This window comes from Geotrypetes seraphini, chromosome 5 (genome assembly GCF_902459505.1).
Source record: "Geotrypetes seraphini chromosome 5, aGeoSer1.1, whole genome shotgun sequence".
Taxonomy (NCBI): domain Eukaryota; kingdom Metazoa; phylum Chordata; class Amphibia; order Gymnophiona; family Dermophiidae; genus Geotrypetes; species Geotrypetes seraphini.
The window spans coordinates 117446774-117469761 of record NC_047088.1 but is presented as its reverse complement, the minus strand read 5'-3'; the positions used below and the strand labels follow the sequence as shown (position 1 = coordinate 117469761).

Sequence of the window (22988 nt, the reverse complement as noted above, 5' to 3'; positions counted from 1 at the left end):
CATAGCCCGCTCCATCAGCAAAGAATCAATTTGCTTATGCAGACCGAGGCTTTCCGCGCGGGAGGCCTTCAAGGGTTGCGCCAGTAGAGTGCTCTTACTAGTGGGATGATAATCCATCCCCTAAGATACGCCTTAGCGGCTTCCCAAAAAATAGTATCCGAAACCTCTCTGCCCACATTAGTGTGGTAGTAGTGGGTCTATTCCTCAGCGAGATAGGTGTGAAATTTTTTTGTCCAAATAGAGGGAAGGATTTAGGCGCCAGATGCTATCTGGGGCAGGACCCAGCCATTTCAAAGTAAGAGTAATAGAGGCATTATCACTGAAGGGAACATCAAGGATATGCGAACGCACCACCCGTCCAATGGACTGGGACAGCAGGAGGATATAGTCCAACCAGAAATAAGTGTGATGCACCCCCGAATAAAACGTAAAGTCCACCTCTCCCGAATGATAGACACGCCACACATCGACAAGACCCAACTCCCCCATCAGGAAGTTCACTCCAATCCTTTCATTGTCGCGTTGCACCACCCAAGGGGGTCTGCAATCCACAGCGGGATTGCTGGGAACATTAAAATCCCCTGCAACTATGAGTTCGTAATTGAGCAATGTCAAAAGGTGGGCAAGGACTGCCGAAAAAAAAAGAATGAGCGCATACATTCGGGCCATAGATATTGCACAAAACCACTGGTCGATCCTGAAGGGTGCCCGCCCAGAGAACATAACGACCCTGAGGGTCCGTAATAAACTTATGTGGAACTGCTGCTAAAGCCTTAGTGATAAGAACAGCAATACCCCGTTGTCTAGAATTGTAGGAAGAGTATGCCGCCTCCTCCACCCATTCCCGCACCAGTTTCAAGTGCTCACTAGTAGTAAGAAGCGTCTCTTGCAAGAAGGCCACCGAAGCCCTCTCCCGCTTCAGAAAAGACAACACCTTCTTTCATTTGATCGGGGAGTGAAGACCATCCACGTTGAGAGTAATATAAGTCAAGTCAGCCAGTAGCCATGGGAGGTACAAAGAGGAAAAAACAGAAAAAGATACAGCATACAAAGTATTCCCCAGTAAGCCTCCCAGCCGGGCCCCCAGGAAACAGAAATGGAAAAACCCCAGTCGCCGAGGGGCACTCACCCCTCTCCCCCCTGACCCCACTCCCCCTCACACCACTTAACCAACCAGACCCCTACTGCAATCACAGCAACAAAACGCCCTTCTCCAAACTAACTCCCCCCATCTCACCCCACACCCCACCCAGCAGCCTCCCAAACCCCACCAGGATTCTTTTGATTTAAAAAAATGTAGAAAATGCCCACTCCCACTCCCCACCCCACCACACCCAAAAAAAGACCCAGAAGGTATACCAGCATTAGGAACATAAAACAAAACCAACACATATGTGCCCATGGATATATCACAGTCAACAATAATGAGGAATGGAGATGAAGCAAATCACAAGGCAGACTAGGAGGGCGACCCACCACCTCCCGACAGAATGGAGGAGGAAGGAGAGGGAGCAGCAAAGACAAAGCCACCAGCCATTGTGTCTCTCCCAGAGTGCATACTGCAAGGGAATGTGCGGGTGCCTGCCAGCAGAGTGTAAGAGGCACGCTCAAGGCCTCCCACACAGCACCCGGCACTGGTGAACAGCCAACTCCACTCTCCGATGGTAAAGGTAGCCCCCGCCGAACAAAAAGGCAAGCAAGCCGAAGAGGCCAATCCCATAAAGGCAGTCATGGCAGGTCTGTGATGCACATGGTCCCCCAGGGGGAAATGGAGGAGAAAGCAAGTCCGCTTGCCTCCCTGCCACAAGCCCACCAGAAGGCTGAAGCCCCCAGGCAGGAAAGAATCCAAGCAGCCGCATCAGGAGTCAATCAGAGCAGGTTCAATCGGAAAGGGGCAAGCAGGAAAGGGCCACGACATTCCACTCCGATAGGCAACTAGCCTGCAATCCTTCAGCCTCCGCAAAGTAGAAGTCACGGAGCCGCCGCCCCAATAGGCCCTTCATATAGGTCTTGATAGAGAATGACACGGTGAGGAAAAACCTGTGTTCACTGTGGCTACAGGGACAAGGCCATTCACCGCCCCGTGGAGCGGTGAATGGCCTTGTCCCCGCAGTTAAGGGAGGGAATGCGCGCGATCACCTATTGCGCTCCCTCCCTCTTTACTGCCGCCGCCGAGTTTAAACGTGTGGCTGCCATAAAGGTCATCTCTGACGCAACTGGAAGTTGCACATATGCAACTTCAACGCTCCGGCTGCTGTAAGAAGGCAGTTTAGATAACGCCGGCCACTAAAGTAAAGGGCAGGGAAGTTTGCTGGCATATTTGTCGGACTGGGCCTGTTGTCCAAGGGGGGGCACAGGTGCATGGTGGAAGCGGCTAAGAGGTGTTCTCGCTGCATGAGGGGGCTGAAAGCGCCGCAAAGGTAAGGGGCAGGGAGGGAGAAAGGGAGGAAAGGTGGGGTGGAGAGGAACAGATGCTGAAGGGACATGGGGAAGGCAGAGTGGGGAGAAGGACGCTGAAGGGAAATAGGGAAGAGAGATTGGGAGAAGACGCTGAAGGGAAATGGGGAAGAGAGAGTGGGGAGAAGATGCTGGCAGGGAAGAAGACAGAGATGCCAGACTATGGGGAGAGCAGAGGGAAGAAGATGGGTGCCAGACCAATTTGGAGGGGAGGGGAGAAAGGGAGAGGCACATTAACAGAGCAAATGGAAGACGCAGAGAGACAGTGGATGGAAGGAATTGAATGAGAAGATGAGGAAAGCAGAAACCAGACAACAAAAGGTAGAACAAAAAATTATATTTCTTTTTTTTTTTTTGCTTTAGGATAAAGTAGTATATTAGTTGTGTTGATAAAAATTTATAAACAAAGCCCTGCCAGCTGAACATCTCTTTCTCCAGTTCAGCAGCCAAAACTTTGATTTATAAGGAAGGAATAAGCTAAATATTGCAGTACTGAGGCTTGCATGGATGCTGCGGGGACAGTGACGGGGCGGTGAAGGGAATGGCGGTGACGGATCGGTGAAGGGGATGGTGGTCCAGGGACGGAATAGTGACGAGGACAGACTTTATTCTCCGTGTCATTCTCTAGGTCTTGAGCTCCGCAAAGGTATCACAAAAATGAGGCCCCGACTCTGCCTGAATGTGCACCCGAGTGGGAAACAGCACAGTAAATTTGATACCTCTGTTCCGCAATTCAGCACAATAAGGGGCCAAGGTGTGGCGACTCGTAGCCACCGCTGGTGAGTAATCGTTGAAAAGGAGAAGCTTGGAGCCCTCATAGTCCAGTGATCCAGCCTTCCGGTACAAGGCCAGGATGCAGCCTTTGGTCGCCACATTTAGGAACCGGGCAATCACAGGACGGGGTTTAGTCTCACCCGGACAAATGTTTCCAATGCAGTGCACCCGATCCACTACTGCACGAGCCCCCGCCATATCAAGGCCCACCTGGGTTGGCAGCCACTGCTCCAAGACGTTCCACAGATCAGCGTCCCGTATCCGCTCAGGCAGCCCAAGGACCCGAAGGTTGTTACTTCTTAGGTTTTCCTGGTCCTCCAGGCGGGCCTGCAGAGTGGAGCACTGTGTTTCCAAGGCACGAAGGCGATCAGCGTCCTAATTACCCTGATCCTCTTGTGCCGAAACTCGCTGTTCCAGCTGGGACCTGTGCCGTTCCATGCAGTCTTTGAGCTCATCTACAGATGCCTGGAATTTGGCGAGTCAGTTGTCAATAAGAGCAGACAGGTGTTTTGTTAGCTCCCGTAGCGTCTCCTCCTGCAGAGTTACAGTGGTTTGCGTTGGGATCCGCTCCGCCGCCATTTTGGGTGATAGCGTGGTCTAAGATTTTGCGGCTGCAGGACCTTGGCAGGCATAACACCACTCATTCGTCCCGGTGCACCAAGAGTCCCACCAGGTAACAGTGCTGGATGCGGTAGAATTAAGTCAGAAATAAGCGTGCGGTGCTGGTAAAAGAAGTAATAAAGGGCAGAGGGAGGTCGGAGCTCAGGCAGAGAGCCACCGCTCAGCAGCGCGTCATCATGTGACCCCCCCAATCCTGCCATTTTAACAGAGCCTTGGCCGCATTAAGAATAGCCAGCACTTGTTGGTAGCAAAGCAACTTGAGGACCACAGGTCGCAGATATTTAGAATTGCACAATCGATTTGAAGAAACCCGCTCAATTTCCATCAGTGGATCAAAGTGAAGATTAAGCAATTCCAGAATAAATTTAACACAAAACTTAATCGGAGCATCAGATTCAGCTGATTCTGGGATCCCAAAAATGCGTAAATTATTTCTCTTGCTAAGGTTGGCTAAATCTTCAACCTCTGATTGAAAACGAGAAATCATTTTTGCATGTGCATCAATAAGGCACGGCCTTGCCTTCTAGCGTCGACGTTCAGGAGTCAAGATTTTCCATTTTCTGGCAGAGCGATTGAATCCGCTACATTTGCGATTCAACTCCTGTCTGCAGATCCTATAGTGCTTGACAATTTGCAGGGAGCATTTTTAAAATTTCAGCAAATTCATCTATCATCACCGACGCCGGGGTTGAACTTGCAGAATCCTTGATGGAATGTGACTTCGCAGGTAAGGGTGGATCCAGTTTATACCTCTTAGCTGATTACAGAGCCATAAAAGCAGCATCGATTTGTTGCGTTTTAGATTGTGCCATACTTAGACATCCACTGGTACCAGGAATAGGAAAATAGATACAGTATAATCCCGTTATAATGGACTTCAAGGGACCTGGAAAAACAGTCCGTTATATTCAGAGGAGCATTTGTTTTTACTTTATTTAGGTCAACTGAAACAACGTACATTCAATGAACAACAGTCACTGCAAACATCAATAACAAAACTCAGCAAAGCATTGGTATGGCCCAAAATGATCCCAAAACCAGAACACTAAAAGATGGTCTAAAGCAGTGGTTCTCAACCCTGTCCTGGAGGACCACCAGGCCAATCGGGTTTTGGGGATAGTCCTAATGAATATGCATTACAGAAATTTGCATATAATGGAGATGACAGGCATGCAAATCTGTTCAATGCATATTCATTAGGGCTATCCCCAAAACCTGACTGCCTTGTACAGGGTTGGGAACTACTGGTCTAAAGCATTATGTCACACTGTCCTGGAAACAAAAATAATCTGTCATTTCCTTCTGGGCTGCATTTCTTTCATATGTGTTAGTGATGTACGCATCAAGTTTTCCAATGCAATACATCAGTACGTCTGCTTCAACAGCATCATTAGCGTTATGTTTAATGTAACGCTGCAGCAGTGTCAACACCATGCTTGCTTCACGTGTAGATGGTGGAAGCTCAGCTGGAGCCTCCTCATCACTGGATTCGTCACCAGTTTGTGCACTATCGACACTGCCAGGCTTTGCCTTGACTTCTGCTAAAATCTCCTGATCGGTTAACACAGCAGATGTCTGCACCTGCTCATCAATGACAAGAAATTCTTCCACAGACATACCTGCAAGAAATGCAATTCCATCAGCCATTAAAAAATGTTATCACAGTCACAGTCACAAGAAGACAATGTAGGCGATGGGGGTGTCTCTGAAAGATCTTCTGTCTCTGCAAAAATGTCAGAAACAACGTTCTTGACAACTCCTGTCTTCCTGAAACAATTGTTGATTGTTGTAAGAACATAAGAATTGCTGCTACTAGGTCAGACCAATGGTCCATCATGCCCAACATTCCGCTTACGCGGCGCCCTCTGGTCAAAGACCGGCGCCCTGAGACTAGCCCTACCTTCATACGCTCTTATTCAGCAGGAACTTGTCTAACTTTGTCTTGAATCCCTGGAGGGTGTTTTCCCATATGACAAACTCCGGAAGAGCGTTCCAGTTTTCTACCACTCTCTGGGTGAAGAACTTCCTTACATTCATACGGAATCTATTCCCTTTCAACTTCAGAGAGTGCCCTCTCGTTCTCCTTACCTTGGAGAGGGTAAACAACCTGTCCTTTTCTACTAAGTCTATCCCCTTCAGTACCTTGAATGTTTTGATCATGTCCCCTCTCAATCTCCTCTGTTCGAGGGAGAAGAGGCCCAGTTTCTCTAATCTTTCACTGTTATGGCAGCTCCTACAACCCCTTAACCACCTTAGTCGCTCTTCTCTGGACCCTTTCGAGTAGTATCGTGTCCTTCTTCATGTACGGCGACCAGTGCTGTACGCAGTACTCCAGGTGAAGGCGTACCATTGCCCGGTACAACGGCATGATAACCTTCTCCGATCTGTTCGTGATCCCCTTCTTTATGATTCCTAGCATTCTGTTCGCCCTTTCGCTGCCGCCGCCACACATTGTGTGGACGGTTTCATCGACTTATCGATCAGAACTCTCAAGTCCCTTTCCTGGAAGATCTCTCCAAGTACCACCCCGGACATCCTGTATTCGTGCATGAGATTTTTTGTTATCGACAGGCATCACTTTACATTTAATCACGTTGAACCTCATCTGCTATGTCGATGCCCATTCCTCGAGCTTGATTATGTCACGTTGCAGATCTTCGCAATCCTCCTGAGTCTTCACTACTCTGAATAGCTTCGTATCGTCCACAAATTTAATCACCTCGCTCGTCGCACCTATGTCCAGATCGTTTATAAAGATGTTGGAGCACAGGTCCAAGGATCGAGCCCTGCGGCACCCCACTAGTAACGCTCTTCCAGTCCGAGTATTGTCCATTTACCCCCACCTCAGGTCGCCCTTGTCTATCTGCCTGTTTACTCCCTCGAAGAAATGCAGCAAGTTTGTCAAACAAGATCTACCTTGGCTGAAACCGTGCTGGCTGGTCCTCATCAAGACTGTGTTCATCAAGGTGATCAATGATACGGTTCTTTATCAGTGCCTCTACCATCTTTCCCAGTACCGAGGTCAGACTCATCAGTCTGTGGTTTCCCGGGTATTTCCTCGAACCTTTTTTGAAGATTGGCGTAACATTCACCACAAACCAGACCTCTGGAATCTTTCCCGTTTTGATCGACAGACTGGCTATTAGTTGAAGCAGTTCAGCTATGGTCCCTTTCAGTTCCTTGCTGACTCTCGGATGGATGCCATCCGGTCCGGGGGATTTATCGTTTTTAAGCCTATCAATCTGCCTGCATACCTCTTCTAGACTGACCGTTAATCCTGTCAGTTTCCCATTTTCACTTCAAGCATACAGCCTGATGGGTTCCGGTATGCTGTGTATATTCTCTTTGGTAAATATAGTTGCAAAAAAAATGTGTTCAGTCTGTCAGAGATTGCTTTGTCCTCTTTTAGCGCTCCCTTTATTCCTTGGTCATCCAACGGTCCCACCGCTTCCTTCGCAGGACGTTTCCCTTTAATATACCAAAAGAAAGGCTTGAAGTTTTTCACCTCCTTGGCTATTTTTTCCTCGTAGTCTCTTTTGGCCCCTTTTACTGCCTTATGGCACCTGCGTTGTTGTTTGTGCTTATTCCAGTTTTCATCCGTTTTTTTTATTTTTTCCATTCCTTAAACGAGGTTTTTTTGTCTCCGATCACTTCCTTAACCTCTACACGCCGGTTATTTATTCTTTTTTCTCTTTCATCCCTTGTTGATACGCGGTATATATAGATTTTGTGCCTCAGTGACCATTTCCTTAAAAAGAGACCAAGCTTGCTCCAGCGTCTTTACAGTGTTTATCGTCTTCTTAATCTTCTTCCCCACCATGCATTTCATCCCTTCGTAATTTCCTTTTCGGAAGTTTAGCACCATGGCTATCGTTCTGTACCGATGTTTCGCCCCTATTTCCAGGTTGAAGCAGATCATATTGTGATCGCTGTTTCCCAGCGTCCCTTCTACTTCTACATCCTGTGCCAGTCCTCTCAGTCCATTTAGAATTAAGTCCAGAATTGCATTTCCTCTCATGTTTTCCTTGACAAGTTGTTCCAGGAAGCAATTGCCTACCGTTTCCAGGAACTTGGTCTCTCTAGCACAGCCGGAGGTGCCTAGGTTCCATTCTCTCCCCGGATAGTTGAAGTCGCCCACGATAACTGCATTGCCTCCCTTGCAGTTGCGTTTAATGTCATCTGTCATTTCTCCATCAGTTTCTTCGGACTGCCCTGGGGGTCGGTAGTAGATGCCTATCTTCGTTTCTGGTCCATTTGTTCCCAGAATTTTGACCCATAGAGACTAACTTATCCATCTGTTGTGGCGTGTTCTCTCCAGTAGATTCAATTCCCTCTTTGACGTATATGGCAATGCCTCCTCCTTTTTGAGTCACTCTGTCTCTGCGGTATAGTTTGTATCCCGGTAGCACCGTGTCCCAGGCATTTTCCTCAGTCCACCATGTTTTCGTGATGCCGATGATGTCAACGTTATCCTTTTGTGCCACAGCTTCTAATTCACCCATCTTATTTCTAAGGCTCCTTGTGTTCATGTACATACACTTGAGTTTGCAGCCTGTTCCCTTCTTGTGTGTCTGCTATCTGGTGAATCTTCCCCTCCATCTTCTTGCATGGTATCCTCCGGGTATACCGGTTCCTGAATCATCGACTCTCTCTCTCGGTCGACTGTCAGCTTTCCCCTTCTTCCTAGTTTAAAAACTTCTCAACTTCTCTCTTGATGTTGCTTGCAAGTAGCCTCGTTCCATCTCTGTTGGAGTCCGTCCTTCCTGAATGGCTTGCTCTTCCCCCAGAACGTCGTCCAGTTGCACACGAAGTGGAAGCCTTTTTCCTCAAACCAGTGCCACATCCACGCATTGACTGCTTGCAGCTCCATCTGTCTCTTCTCATCTGCCCTGGGTACCGGCAGGATCTCCGAGAATACTATCCTCTGCGTTCTGGTCTTCAGCTTCCTTCCTAGTATCTGGAACTGGTCCTTCAGTACTTCTCTATTGTAGTTATTGTTGCTCACATTGTTTGTCCCCACATGGATCACCACTGCCGTATCTTCTTCTTCCATACTGTCGACAATCCTGTCGATGTAGCTCACTATGTCTTCTACCTTGACTCCCGGTAGGCAGGTCACCAGTCGATCCAGTCTTCCTCCCATTATGTGGCTGTCAACTTGTCTGATGACAGAGTCCCCCACGATGATTGCTGTCCTCTCTATCTTCTCTCAATTCTCCAGCTGCAGGTCCGAGTCCCTGGTGTAAGCCCATCTCTCCAGCTGTAGGTCCGTGGTCCTTCATTCCTACCCATTTCCTCTCATCCTGGTATTCGTCTTCTTGTGGGTTCCATCTGCTGTTTCCAGATCTTGCTGCTATGTCCCCCATTTCCTCCTGGTGGATATTAGTCTGGTGGTCCACACTCTCTGTAGGCATATCTCAGCATAGAAACATAGAAATAGACGGCAGATAAGGGCCACGGCCTATCTAGTCTGCCCACTCCAATGACTCTCCCCTACCTTTCTCTGTGAATAGATCCCACGTGTCTATCCCATTTGGCCTTAAAATAAGGCACGCTGCTCACCTCAATAACCTGAAGTGGAAGACTATTCCAGCGATCAACCACCCTTTCAGTGAAAAAGAATTTCCTGGTGTCCCCGTCCCCTGATTTTCCACGGATGTTCCCTTGTTGCTGCGGGACCCTTGAAAAAGAAGATATCTTCTTCCACCTTGATGTGGCCCATGAGATACTTGAATGTCTCGATCATGTCACCCCTCTCTCTGCGTTCCTCAAGTGAGTACAGCTGCAACTTATCCAGCCATTCCTCGTACGGGAGATCCTTGAGTCCCGAGACCATCCGGGTGGCCATTCTCTGGACCGACTCCAGTCTCAGCACATCCTTACGGTAATGCGGCCTCCAGAATTGCACACAGTATTCCAGGTGGGGCCTCACCATGGATCTATACAATGGCATAATGACTTCAGGCTTACGACTGACGAAACTCCTGCGTATGCAACCTATGATTTGCCTTGCCTTGGATGAAGCTTGCTCCACTTGATTGGCAGTCTTCATGTTCTCACTGATGATCACCCCTAAGTCTCGTTCTTCTTCAGTTCTTGTTAGGATCTCGCCATTAAGGGTGTAAGCATTGCATGGATTTTGGCTGCCCAAGTGCATGACTTTGCATTTTTTGGCATTGAAGCTGAGTTGCCAGGACCTAGACCAGCGCTCCAGTAGGAGTAGGTCATGCATCATGTTGTCGGACATTGAATTTATGTCTGTTGTGCTTTTGCCCACTACATTGCTTAGTTTGGCGTCATCGGCGAATAATGTTATTTTACCTCGCAGCCCTTCTGCCAAGTCTCTTATAAAGATGTTGAATAGGATTGGGCCCAGGACCGAGCCCTGCGGCACTCCACTGATTACCTCCGTCATTTCGGAGGGGGTGCCGTTCACCACTACCCTCTGAAGCCTACCTCCAAGCCAGTTCCCAACCCATTTCGTCAATGTGTCGCCCAATCCTATAGAACTCATCTTGCTCAGCAACCTGCGGTGTGGTACGCTATCAAATGCTTTACTGAAGTCCAGGTATACGATGTCCAGGGACTCCCCAACAACCAGCTTCCTCATCACCCAGTCAAAGAAGCTGATCAGGTTGGATTGGCAGGATCTCCCCTTAGTAAATCCATGTTGACGGGGATCCCGTAGATTCTCCTCATTCAGGATCGTATCGAATTGGCGTTTGATTAGAGTTTCCATTAGTTTGCACACTATTGATGTGAGACTCACCGGTCTGTAGTTTGCTGTCTCCATCTTGGAGCCTTTCTTGTGAAGTAGAATGACGTTAGCCGTCTTCCAGTCCAACGGGACGTTAAGGGAGAGATTGAAGAGCGCGGATAGCGGTTCCGCCAAGACATCACACAATTCCCTGAGCACCCTGGGGTGTAGGTTGTCAGGCCCCATTGCCTTGTTAACCTTAAGCTTTGACAGCTCGCAGTAGACACCGCTGGGTGTAAACTCGAAATTACTAAACGGGTCATCTGCGTCAACCCTTGTCTGTAGCTGAGGGCCAAGTCCTGGCGCCTCGCGGGTGAAGACTGAGCAGAAGTATTCATTTAACCGTTGGGCTTTTTCCGAATCCGCTTCTACATAGTTTCTGTCTGGTTTCCTAAGACGTACTATCCTGCCTGAGTTCTTATTTCTGTCACTGATATACCTGAAGAAGGATTTATCTCCTTTCTGGAAGTTCTTCGCTAGAGACTCCTCCATGCGGAATTTGGCCTCCCTAACTGCTATTTTGACGGCTTTTGACTTGGCCAGATAGACTTCCCAAGAGTCCTGTTTCCCTGATTGTTTGTAAGAGATGAATGCTTTTTTCTTCTCCTTGATGAGGTCCGAAATCTCCGCAGTTCCTCTGTACTTGGTGTTTTTCCACAGCCTCCCTGTATGCCTCTTCTATGAAGTTCTCCAGCTCCCAGACTCCTTCCTCGATGGTGTCCTCCGTCTTGATCATCTCTGCTTCTCTGTCTTCTTCCTCCACTGCTTGAAGTGCCTCCAGTTCCAGTATTCTGCCCTCCAGGAATCTGACTTGCTTCTTCAGGCTTTCCAGTTCTCCGCATCGATCGCATACATAAGACCGCCTACTAGAAGGGAGGTAGTCATACATAAGGCAGACAGTGCAGAAAACTGGGTAGCTCAACATCCTGCTTCTGTCTGCTGCTTCCATTGCTGCCCGCTTGCCGGTCTACTGTGGATGTCTTCTGTGTTTGCTGGGGGTGTCTGCTGTGTCTTCTGCGTTCGCCTGGTTATGTCCTCAGTGTCCGCTTGGTTGTGTGTCCTTTGTGCTGCTTTGTCCTCTGTGTCTGCCTAGCTTTGTGTCCTCAGCACCTACTGTGGCTGTCCTCTGCGCCTGTTTTGTCCTCTGTGTCTGCCTGGTTGTGTGTCCTCTGTACCTGCTGGGTCTGCCTGGTTGTGTGTCCTCTGTACCTGCTGGGTCTGCCTGGTTGTGTGTCCTCTGTACCTGCTGGGTCTGCCTGGTTGTGTGTCCCTGTACCTGCTGGGTCTGCCTGGTTGCGTGTCCCTGTACCTGCTGCAGTGTTCTCCTCAGAAATTTTTTTCAGCCGGGTGGCATGAAAAAGTCGCCGGGTGAGGGGGGACGGGGAAATTTGGTGGTTAGAATAGGGTCATTAAATCCAGCGGCATACCTAGTATGACAGCCAGTGCTAATCATTTTTAACAACCCTCTCCTCTATATAAAAAAGTTATTTTTTAGTAATAATCCATGAGTCACACAACAAGGGTACACCTAGGATAAGGCAGCATCTTAAAAACTGCAGTGAGCACTAGAACACCAACACACACACTGTAAAACTAAACAAACCAGATCCTGCACAATCAATTGATCCTGTACAGTCGATGCTAACAGAAAACCATGTCCTTTTCATACACACAGAACACAGATACACCCTTGCCCAATATGGAATAATCACAAACTAAAAATAAAAATATGTAGACAAAAATTAAACTGAACCACCAAGAAACCAGAATCTGCCACCACAGAAACAGTGACATTTGTCCCCTAATACTGTGCAAAATATAAAGACAGTAAATGTAAATTTGAAAAAACTGATACATAACAATCACCACTTCACAAATTAACAAATAAAAATAAAACATAAATTGAAGATAAGAATATACCATTTTATTGGGCTAATCAATTTTTCAATTAACTTTCAGAGGCCACAGCCTCCTTCTTCAGGTCACTATAGTATACTGCTGTTACATTATACTGTCCAGACCTGAGAAAGGGGGTTTTGGTCTCTAAAAGTTAGTAAAAAATGTATTAAAATAAGTCCAGTAAAAAGATTATCTTATTTTCTGTTTCTAAAAGTTTTATCAATACAATTACAATATTATTTTATTCTAAAGCAACAAAAAATCTTTTTTCTATCTTTTGTTGTTTCTGCTTTAATCATCTTGTCTTCACTCTCTTCTTTCTAGCCAGCATCTGTCCTCTCTCTGTCTTCCATACAGCATCAGCCCTTTCCATTCACTTCTGCCCTCTCCCTGTTCCATATGGTATCTTCCCTCTTTCTATGCTCCTTCCATAAACTGTCTATTCTGTGCCCCATCTCTCCTTTGTACATGATTGATTTCAGCTCTGCCAGCTCTCCATTTTTCTCTCTCTGTCACCACCTCCTCTGGCATCTCTCTCTTCTCCTTTCTTTCCTTCCCACCCCACGGGCTGGCATCTCTGTCTCCTTCCCTTCCCTGATTCCCTGGCATCTCTCTCCTTTTCTTCCATCTCTCCCTCCCCCTCCATGCCCTGGCATCTCTTTTCATTCCTTCCTTTCCCACCCTCCCCCATCTTCCTTCTCCCTTTCTTTCTCCCTCCAGTTGCTTGCAGCAATTCTCTCCATCCTCTGCTCCTTTTCCTCTTTCTGTCACCCCATCCCCGGTCATGAACTTCTTCGGGCAGCAGCAGCAGCAGCATTCACAATTTGCTGCTGTTGCCGGCTTCGGGCCTTCTCTGTTGGATTCTACCTTCATGGAAACAGGAATTAGGCAGGACTCGGCAGAGAGGAAGGCCTGAAGCTGGCAACAGCAGCAAATTGTAAACACTGCCCAAAGAAGTTAATGACGCTAGGCCTTGGAGCAACCAGAGCAGCCCACTTCTCCCCCCACCCCCACCCCGCTGACTCTCCTATCTCTCCCTTCCATGCGAACCCCACCGTGAGATGACCGACAAACCTCTCTCCAGGAGCATTGGCAGCTGCAGCAATCTAAATAGTTATAGCTATAATACCAAGAAAATTGCTTCATTAATAAAAAATAATAGCAAATTTTAAGAAAAATGGAGCTTTGTAATCAGTGACTTTGAGGGACCCCAGGAAGGGCTTTCAAATTTTTTAAAAAATTATTTTCTGATCAAGTACAATCAAATTCATGGGGAAAACTTCAATTCAGTTTTTCCAACTTTAGATTTTTCTGAACAGCCTTTGAAAGCAGACATGGAAGATTGGCTCAGCCTTCTGAACAGGACAATGTGATGGTGACACTTCTCACTCACCGTTTGTCCTTTTGTGGGAGGAAGGCGCAGCTGTGAAAAGGAGGAGCAGGAAAAAGGGAGTGGGGGGCTCTGAAAATGACAATGAAGAAAAAGCAAATTCTGTAGTGACAGTAAAGGAGATGTAAAAGACTGCTCAGTTTGGCTCTTCTGAGCTGCCAAAAAAAAAAAAAAAAACCCCAGCTGAAATAACTACCAAGAAAACAGCAGTATTAACAAAGGGGCTTGCAAGAATTTCCATTAAGATGGCAATTCGTTAGTGCACTTTTTAAACAAATTATTTATAGCAGTACAGCCACTCTGCTCACACTTATTTTGAAATTCAGCTGGTTATAAGTAATAAAAACCCCATATACACCCCCAACAACCCCACGGGGCCTGATACCTTCTCACTCTGGCCACTTTCTACCCCCACTCTCGCGCTTCCCGTGCACCTGCGTTGTAGAAGTGATTGAGCACACCGGTCTCACCAAAGTCCAGTTTGTTGAAGTGCAGCGGCTCCAGGGCGGCTGTCACACTCTCGCACGCCTCCCGCAGGCACTGCAGCGCCACCGCTGGGCTCGCCTCATTGATTACATAAGGCCACCATCCTCCTCCTGCTGCTACTGCCTGCGCCAGTAAAGTGCTGGCTGTGGTAACCACAGCCGATGGCCCCTCACTGCACCACTTCATAAAAACTAAGGAGCGATGTAGAGAAGTGCTGCCGGGTACTGCCTTCGCAGAAACAGAAAGTAGGCAGGACCCAGCAGTAAGAGCAACAAATTGTAAGTTTCCTGCCTTAGCCCGTAGCGAACTCATGCTCCAGGGCTCTGACGTATGTGCCGGTTTCCCTTCTCTTCCCCCCTCCCCGCCCCGGACATAACTTCCGGTTTCGGAGGGAAGAGAAGGGAAGCCGGCACGCACATGTTGAGAGCCCTGAAGCAAGCGTTCGCTACGGGCTAAGGCGGGAGACAGGTTAGTGAAGAATTTGCTCTTCTTGCTGCAGGGTCCTGCCTACTTTCTGTTTCTGCGAAGGCAGGACCCGGCAGCATTTCCCCCAATAGAGCCCCGGAGCATAAGCTCGCTACGGGCTGAAATCTCCAAGCCGTTTTTTTTGTTTGTTTTTTTTTAATGTTCAGCAGCGGCGGCAGCAGCAGATGATAGTTGGGTGCTTGTCTAAATTAGCTGGGCGGACCGCCCAGCTAAAAGGCCCTAGGGAGAACACTGTGCTGGGTCTGCCTGGTTGCGTGTCCCTGTACCTGCTGGGTCTGCCTGGTTGCATGTCCCTGTATCTGCTGGGTCTGCCTGGTTGAATGTCCTCTGTGTCTGCTGTGGTCTCCCTCTGCTCTTCTTTAGTGGTGGTTCATCCCTTCTCAAAGCCCTTCGCAAAGGCGCTCTCGCTAAGGCGAGCGCCTTTGACCTTCGCCTTCGACGCACGCCGAACAGCTGAGCGCCATTGGCCCCTCCCCTTTTAAGGAGGGAGCTTCAATGGATGACATTGGGAGTGGGCGGAGCTAACTCTTGCCACTGCCCCTGCTGATCCTGTCTCCTTCTCTCCCCCTCCACTCTCCTACTGCTACTCTTCTCTGCTGCCTGCAGAGCCGAACAGCTGAGCGCCGTTGGCCCCTCCCCTTTTAAGGGGCAGCTTCGATGGATGACGATGGGGGTGGGAGGAGCTAACTCTCGCCGCTGATCCTGCCTCCTTCTCGCCTGCTCTCCCCTCCTCCTCTGGGTTCCTCCTGCTGTCCCCCTCCGCTCTCCTCTTGCTACTCTCCTCTGCTCTCTGCCGCCTGTGATTTCGTTCTCCCAGACTGACCAAGCCCATCGCAGACACTGCAGTATGTCGATGGCAAAGTTGTCCATGTCGCTGTTCTCAATAGCTATGATAAGTTTATGCATAAGTCGCTTTCTGTACAGAACTTTGAAGTTCTGTATGATGCCTATATCACAGGCTGAAGTTGACTCGTACAGTTTGGTGGCAATTGCTTTAAGCTGTTCAGCTACAGCAGGGTTATGTGCGCTGCAGTTATCAACGATCATCAGAATGCGGTGCTTTTCCTTCACAAATTTTCTGTCAAGATCTGTCAACCATTCACTGAACAGACTGGCTGTCTGTCATCCAAGCTTTACGATTGCTTTTTGTACACAACTGGCAGTGACTTTGCACCTTTGAAAGAACGTGCCTTGGCAGACTTTCCAATAGCTAGTAGCGGTAGCTTTTCAGATCCATCCATATTGGCAGCAAACAATAATGTGAGGTGCTCCTTACTTCTCTTTCCACCGTGGCAGCTGTCTCCTTTGAACGTCATTGTGCAATCGGCAACAACTTAAAAAATAACCCAGTCTCATCAGCGTTATATTGGTCCAAAAGCTGTGGTAGTTTGGTCTGTAACCAGTCTGCAGCAAGTTCTTGTGGTACAGACTTTAATTCACCACTCAGGACATGAAAGATAACAGCTCTGCGCTTCTTGAACCGATCCAGCCATCTATCATTACATTTAAAGTCATTGTGACCAAGTTGAACAGCAAGACTGACTGCTTTCACTTTCAGAATTGGACCGGAGATTGGCGTACCAAGTGAGCGTGCTTGCTTCAACCAAAGAAAAAGCACATCTTCAACATCATCATAGGTGGATTTGCGCAATTTCTTACTGCCATCTGCAAACTGCAAAGAAGTCTTGTACTTTTCACAGCTACTCCAGATGTCACAATATCCGCTTGTGTTTTCATTTTAGTTTTGATTAAAAGAACGATTTCGCGTTTTACATCTAATGTTACAGAACGACGCTTCATAGCAGACTTCTCAGCCATTTTGACTACAGTATCACAGGTATGCCACGCACCGTGTAGGCGGAGCCAGCATGTCTGTTATAGCCAAATGAAATTACAGCTAAAAGTGGCTCTTGGGACCAAAATAGTTGTCTGATATATCCGAAAGTCTGGTATATGCGAATCTACTATATCCAATGATTTTCTGTATGTTTATAATGGCGCTTAGCCGGGACCAGCAGACCTCGTCTGCTATATGTGAGGTTCCGTTATAAGCAAGTCCGGTATAACGGGATTATACTGTACCACAAAGTACAGATAATAAATAGGATTCTAGTAGGCCATGTGGAAGCTCACCCAAACACGTTCTTTTACATGCCTTGCTAGATCACACCCCTATTTAGGACTTAAGAATAGCCTCAATAAGAATAGAACAGTAAAGATAACAGGAATCATATTCAATTATGGAGAAACATAAGAACAGAAGAATTGCCGCTGCTGGGTCAGACCAATGGTCCATCCTGCCCAGCAGCCTGCTCATAAGGCGGCCCCGAGGTCAAGACCAGTGCTCCAAATGAGTCCAGTCTCACCAGTTTAGCATGAACTTGTCCAACTTTGTCTTGAAACTCTGGAGGGAAATAAACTGACTTGCCTATATATAACTATTACATAATTGCTACTGTATAAAGAACCTCACATACCTAGTTTTTCTGCAAGCTGCTGAGCAAGTTGACTTTTTCCTGAAGCCAGGTTACCATCCACGGTGATGATCTTGCTATTTTCTGTGAATTTCTTCAGAGTTCTCTCTCCCAGTACATAAGCCCACCAGCCATAGCGCAGTGGCTGCTGAGAACTCACATGGATCCATCGCTGAGGGAGACAAATGCCACAAACAGCAGATGAAAACTGGAATTGCTATATATACTGCAATTTTTTTAAAAGTTTATTTTCACAATGCAAATATTCAGTATTTTCCCTTACAAAAGTACAAAAAAAAAAAAAAAAAAAGATTAGGTTCTTACCTTGACAATATGTTTTCTAGTAGTTAGGGATGGTATGCTGAACCCTAGGGATTGCCATCTAATTAGTTTGGAACCATAGGGATATACATCTGTGCTTTTGAGCATACTGCAAAAGATGTCAATCACAGCTTTTCAATTCCTCCTCCTCCTCCACAGTCTCTGCTGCCTCCTTCAGTTCATACCAAAGCTGGCGACAGCCCAGCAGAAGACAGGAGAAAGAGCGATATGAAGGGATATGGAGAATTCCCTAAAACCAGGTGTCTGATCTGCTCAAATGAAGTCAAAGCAATCAATGAAGAAGCAGTAATGTAGTTAAAACATTAACAAGCTTCTCAGAGGAACTATGAATCCAAGAAAATACAAGAAACAAATTGCTTGAACATTTATGGCGCTCAACCATGCCTCCCTTATAATGTAAAGCCTTTGCCTAATCCAGTAGTCTGGCTGATAGTGAAATTTCAGCTATGGAGCAGACCATTAAACTCGAGTAAGAAAGAATGTGCATCAAATAAATTGCTAGGGGGGGGTGTCAGCTTACCATTCCTGGATCAGTGACAAAGAATGTTGCTATTTGGGTTTTTGCTAGGTACTAGTGACCTGGATTGGCCACCATGAAGATGGGTTACTGGGCTAGATGGACCATTGGTCTGACTCAGTAAGGCTATTCTTATGTTCTTAATCTCTTTTTCCAGTGCAATAGGGATGGTATGCTGGACTACAAGGACATATTTAAGCAGTCCCCAAACTCTAGGGTGGGACAGATGAGCCTGCTCATAGTACTGAGGACCCGAAGGCAGCACCCTCCTGTGCTGCTATGTGCGCCCTGTAGAATTTGGTGAAGGTACCAAATTGCTGATCTACATAACTCCTCAGTTGGAACTGCCCGAGCTTCCGCCCAAGAGAAGGCCACGCTTTTTATCGAATACACCTTTAACAAAACAGGTGTTTGTTTACCACACTGCAGAAGATATCGCTCTACAAATCCATATAGAGATGGTACCCTTGGAAGCAGGTCTGCCACGTCTCACCTGACTGGTTAATACGAAAAGATGATCCAAGAGACAAAACTCATTAGTCACCTCCAGGTAACGCAAAGAGAACTCTCCAGACATCCAAAACCTTTAAGGCCTTGTCTTTCTTCTTGGACCATGTGGGATGAAAATTTATTTATTTATTCATTAAATTTTTTATACCGTTCTCCCAAGGGAGCTCAGAACGTTTTACATGCCCTTATTCAAGTACGGTAGGTACTTGGCAGTCTAACCTCTTGGTTGACAAACACAGACTTGACTTTCGGCAAAAAGGAGGGATCCACACACAAGGTCACTCCTGCTTCCATGATCATGAAGAAAGGCTCTCTGCACAACAGTGCCTGCAATTCTGATACTCTTCTGGCAGATGTAAATTTCAGGATCCCCACAAACTAAGGGAAGCAAAATGGCAATTTCAATCCCACTTCTAATCAAATGAGATATCAAAACAAATAACAAAAAAGAAGTGTCCTTATCCCCTCAAGACTGATTTTAAATAACAGTAATATTTTTCTGTCGAACAGTGCTCAGAATATCTTCAGTGTCAGACCAGATACCGGGACAAAACCTGAAGGTGTTTAAGTCTGTCTCTCAACTACTAATCATCGCACTGAAAGCACAGTTACTTACCGTAACAGTTGTTATCCAGGGACAGCAGGCAGCTATTCTCACATGTGAGTGACGTCATCCACGGAGCGAAATACCCGGGTTCAGTGGAGGCGTAGTCCCCACGGATGGCCCAGACACAGGTGGAGTAAACTTCTTAACCAAGTATGCCTGATAGAGCATATTTACAAAATCCGGGGGGAAAAAGGTATCCCGCGGCGATAGACGCCCTGTGTGACTCAGACTTGGAGTGCTTGAAAGACTTATGAGGCTTTTCTCTGGAACCGTGTTTGCGTTTCATCGATATGCCACTAACGCTCTCCCGAGGGCCCCCGGATGTGATTTTCACAGAAATTGGGGCAGAAGGCTCACGCAGGTTCTCCCCAGAGGTGCAAGGCACCAAATCTGTGCAAAACTCAACCCCCTCGCGGGCCACAGTGCACATGGAACATGGCTGCACTTCCAACAGCCATCTGCCGCAAATGAGGCACAAATCCATCACATCCTGTCCTAGAGAGGCCATCTGTGAAGTTTGGAGCAAAAACAAAGTTCCTACTATGAAAAATATAGCTTTATTCAAATTGGAAAATCCAAGATGGCCACCACGGGTGCCAATTTTGCACTAAAATAGCCCGGGAAAAGAACAAGGGTCCCTAAAAACCAGCAATTTGGGGATTTTAGAGGTTAGGAGGGGTAGGGCATGCAGAGAAGCCACCAAAACCCCCTTTTTAAGACTCCCCAAAATTGCTAAAACAAGCTGTGAGTCTGTTACTAACTGTTCCAAGTGCTATCTGAGAGAAGCTGCAGGCAATGCTGGAAACAGCATGTAGGGAGCTCTAAAGCCTCAGAAAGCTGGATTCCAAGTCTTCTGACTGACAACCATGGCCAGTGACCTCCTCTACCCTCGGATACATCACACAACCATCTGGCAGAAGCACGCAGTCCAGCTCTGATCCCTTTTGCACCTCCATGGAACCGCTCAGCCTGAGCTACACCCACTATCGGACGAACCTGGGGCAAGCTAGCTCCCGATCCCAGAGCCCCGATCTGACTTGCAGGCTGTCCAAGGGGCTTACTGCAGAGCAAGGAACCCCCCCAGAAGCAGACATTCTCCAATTGTCTGTAATCTCCTGCTGCAAAGAAGTTCCTGCAGGGAACCTCCACAGCACGAGGGCAAAACTGCAAAAGAAAATACTGAAAACTACCAAAAACTACCATAAGCAGAAAATATAAGTTCCTTTAAGTTGAATTGTAGGAAGACAAGAATGGTATTCATACTCCAGGATATACTATCAGAGGAGGAGTTAAGACTTCAATCATCTGAGCAGGGCTGTGGAGTCGGTAGATAAGTGTTCCAACTCAGACTCCTCAGTTTTTTGTACTTCAGACTCCGACTCCAGGTACCCGAAATTTCCTCCGACTCCGACTCCTCGACTCAGACTCCACAGCCCTGCATCTGAGGTTTCCTACAGTGGTTGGCAGCAAGGGATGCATAACCCACTGGTCCCGGAATAAAGGGGAATTGTATAATATTAGTCATTAGAATTGAGTCACTGCAACCTCTCTGTAACATCTTGGATTTTGGCACCAAGCAGACAGCATACCTCACAGGACATCATATCTAGTCTGCAAATGGATGCCTCTGTATCCCTAAGAAGGGAATCACCAACCACCATCTTACACCTCCTAATGGTCATTGATCCAGACACTTTGGGGGATTTGAGCTTTGGTCCATCCTCCCTGGTATGCTCTCATCTCCTCCCAGGGCTGCATACTAGAGAGCTGCGCGGGGACAGAAATCCCACCCATCCCCGCCAAAGTCCCATCCGTCCCCGTGAGGACTCCCACCCATCCCCACCCGTCCCCGCAAGGAATCCCTCCGTCCCCGCCCATCCCCGCGAGGAATTCCCTACGTCCCCACTCGTCCCTATAAACTACAGAAATAGTTATTTCATTTAATTATGCTACTGAATTAAAGGCTCTGGTAGAAACCCATTTAAAAATAAGCAAAAAGACTTTATTAATTTGGAAATATTAATTGGGAAGAATACATACTTTGTAAACGGGTTTCTACCAGAGCCTCTAATGTTTATAAATTTTTATCAACACAACTAATATCCTACTTTATGCTGAAGCAAAAAAAAAAAAAAAAGGAAATAGAATTTTTTTCCTACCTTTGTTGCCTGGTTTCTGCTTTCTTCATGTTCTCATTCAATTCCTTCCATCCACTGTCTCTCTTCTCTCTGTGTCTTCCATTTGCTCTGTTACTGTGCCTCTCCCTTTCTCCCCCCTCCCAAATTGGTCTGGCACCCATCTTCTTCCCTCTGCTCCCCCCATAATATGGCTTCTCTGTCTTCTTCCCTGCCAGCGTCTTCTCCCCACTCTCTCTTCCCCATTTCCTTTCAGCGTCCTTCTCCCCCCATCTTCCCCATGTCCTGTCAGGCAGCATCCTTCTCCGCCCTCTGCCTTCCCCATGTCCTTTCAGCGTCCTTCTCCCCCCCCCCCCCGTCTTCTCCATGTCCTTTCAGTGTCCTTCTCCTCCCTCTGTCTTCCCCATGTCCTTTCAGCGGTCTTCTCCCCCCCTGTTTTCCCCATGTCCTTTCAGCGTCCTTCTCCCCTCCTGTCTTCCCCATGTCCTTTCAGTGTCCTCCCCCCCTGTCTTCCCCATGTCCTTTCAGCGTCCTTCTTCCCCCCCCCCCCGTCTTCCCCATGTGCTTTCAGCGTCCTTCTCTCCCCTCAGTTTTACCCATTTCCCTTAAGCATCTTTTCTTCTCCACTCCACCTTTCCTCCCTTTCTCCCTCCCTGCCCCTTACCTTTCTGGCACTTCCCCACCCGACCGACAACAGAACAGGCCCGGTCGGACAAATCTCCCTGTCCTGTAGCCGCGAATCTAAATTACCTTCTTACAGCAGCTGGAGTAGTGAAGCTGCTGTAAGAGGTAATTTAGATTCGCGGCTACAGGGCAGGGAGTTGTCGGTCGATCGGGGGACCTGACCGGCTGTGCACATTCCCCGGGGCGGGGCGGACCGCCCCCCCCTCTTTCGTATGCCATTGCCTTCTCCCTACCTGCCCTGCCGCACACAGCCGACCGGAAGTCTTCCTGATATCGGCGCTGACGTCGGAGGAAGGGAGGGCTTTGCTTAAGCCCTCCCTCCGACGTCAGCACTGACATCGGGAAGACTTCCGTTCGGCTGTGTGCTGCAACAGGGCAGGTAAGGAGGAGGAGGAGACTACCCTCGCGGCTCGAGTCGTGCACTGCGATCCAACCCCGCAGGAACCCTGCAACCCTCGGAGGCGTCCCCACGGGATCCCTGCGACCCTAGGTGTCACCACGGGATCCACGCGACCCTAGGGGGCGTTCCCACGGGATCCCCGCGACCCAAAGGGGGGAACCCGCTGGTCCCACGGGATTCCCGTCATCCCTGTTCCTGTGCAGCTCTCTACTGCATATTAGTTCTTCAGTACAAGGGTAGGTAGAGTCACAGTATTTATCCTGCAGGGTCCTGTAACCTAAGTCCAATTTGAAGTATCTTTATGTAAACTGCTTTGAGTGTGGTTGTAAAACTACAAAAACGTAGTATACAAGTCCCAATTCCTTTCCCCCTCCCTTAGCAAACAGCCTCTTCTTTCCCACTGCTGAAAATAATACTCCCTGGATCTTGGCTGAAAGTGACCAACAAAC

General features: G+C 47.8%; 1 protein-coding gene across 1 annotated transcript in view; it reads right to left on the bottom strand.

Annotated features, from left to right (window-relative positions):
- NDUFA10 (NADH:ubiquinone oxidoreductase subunit A10) overlaps positions 1 to 22988 on the bottom strand; it is a 367340-nt gene that overhangs the window by 328790 nt on the left and 15562 nt on the right. Inside the window, exon 2 of the mRNA XM_033944949.1 lies at positions 17348 to 17516. Coding sequence (XP_033800840.1) covers positions 17348 to 17516 — 169 coding nt within the window. The remainder of the gene's footprint in view (positions 1 to 17347; positions 17517 to 22988) is intronic.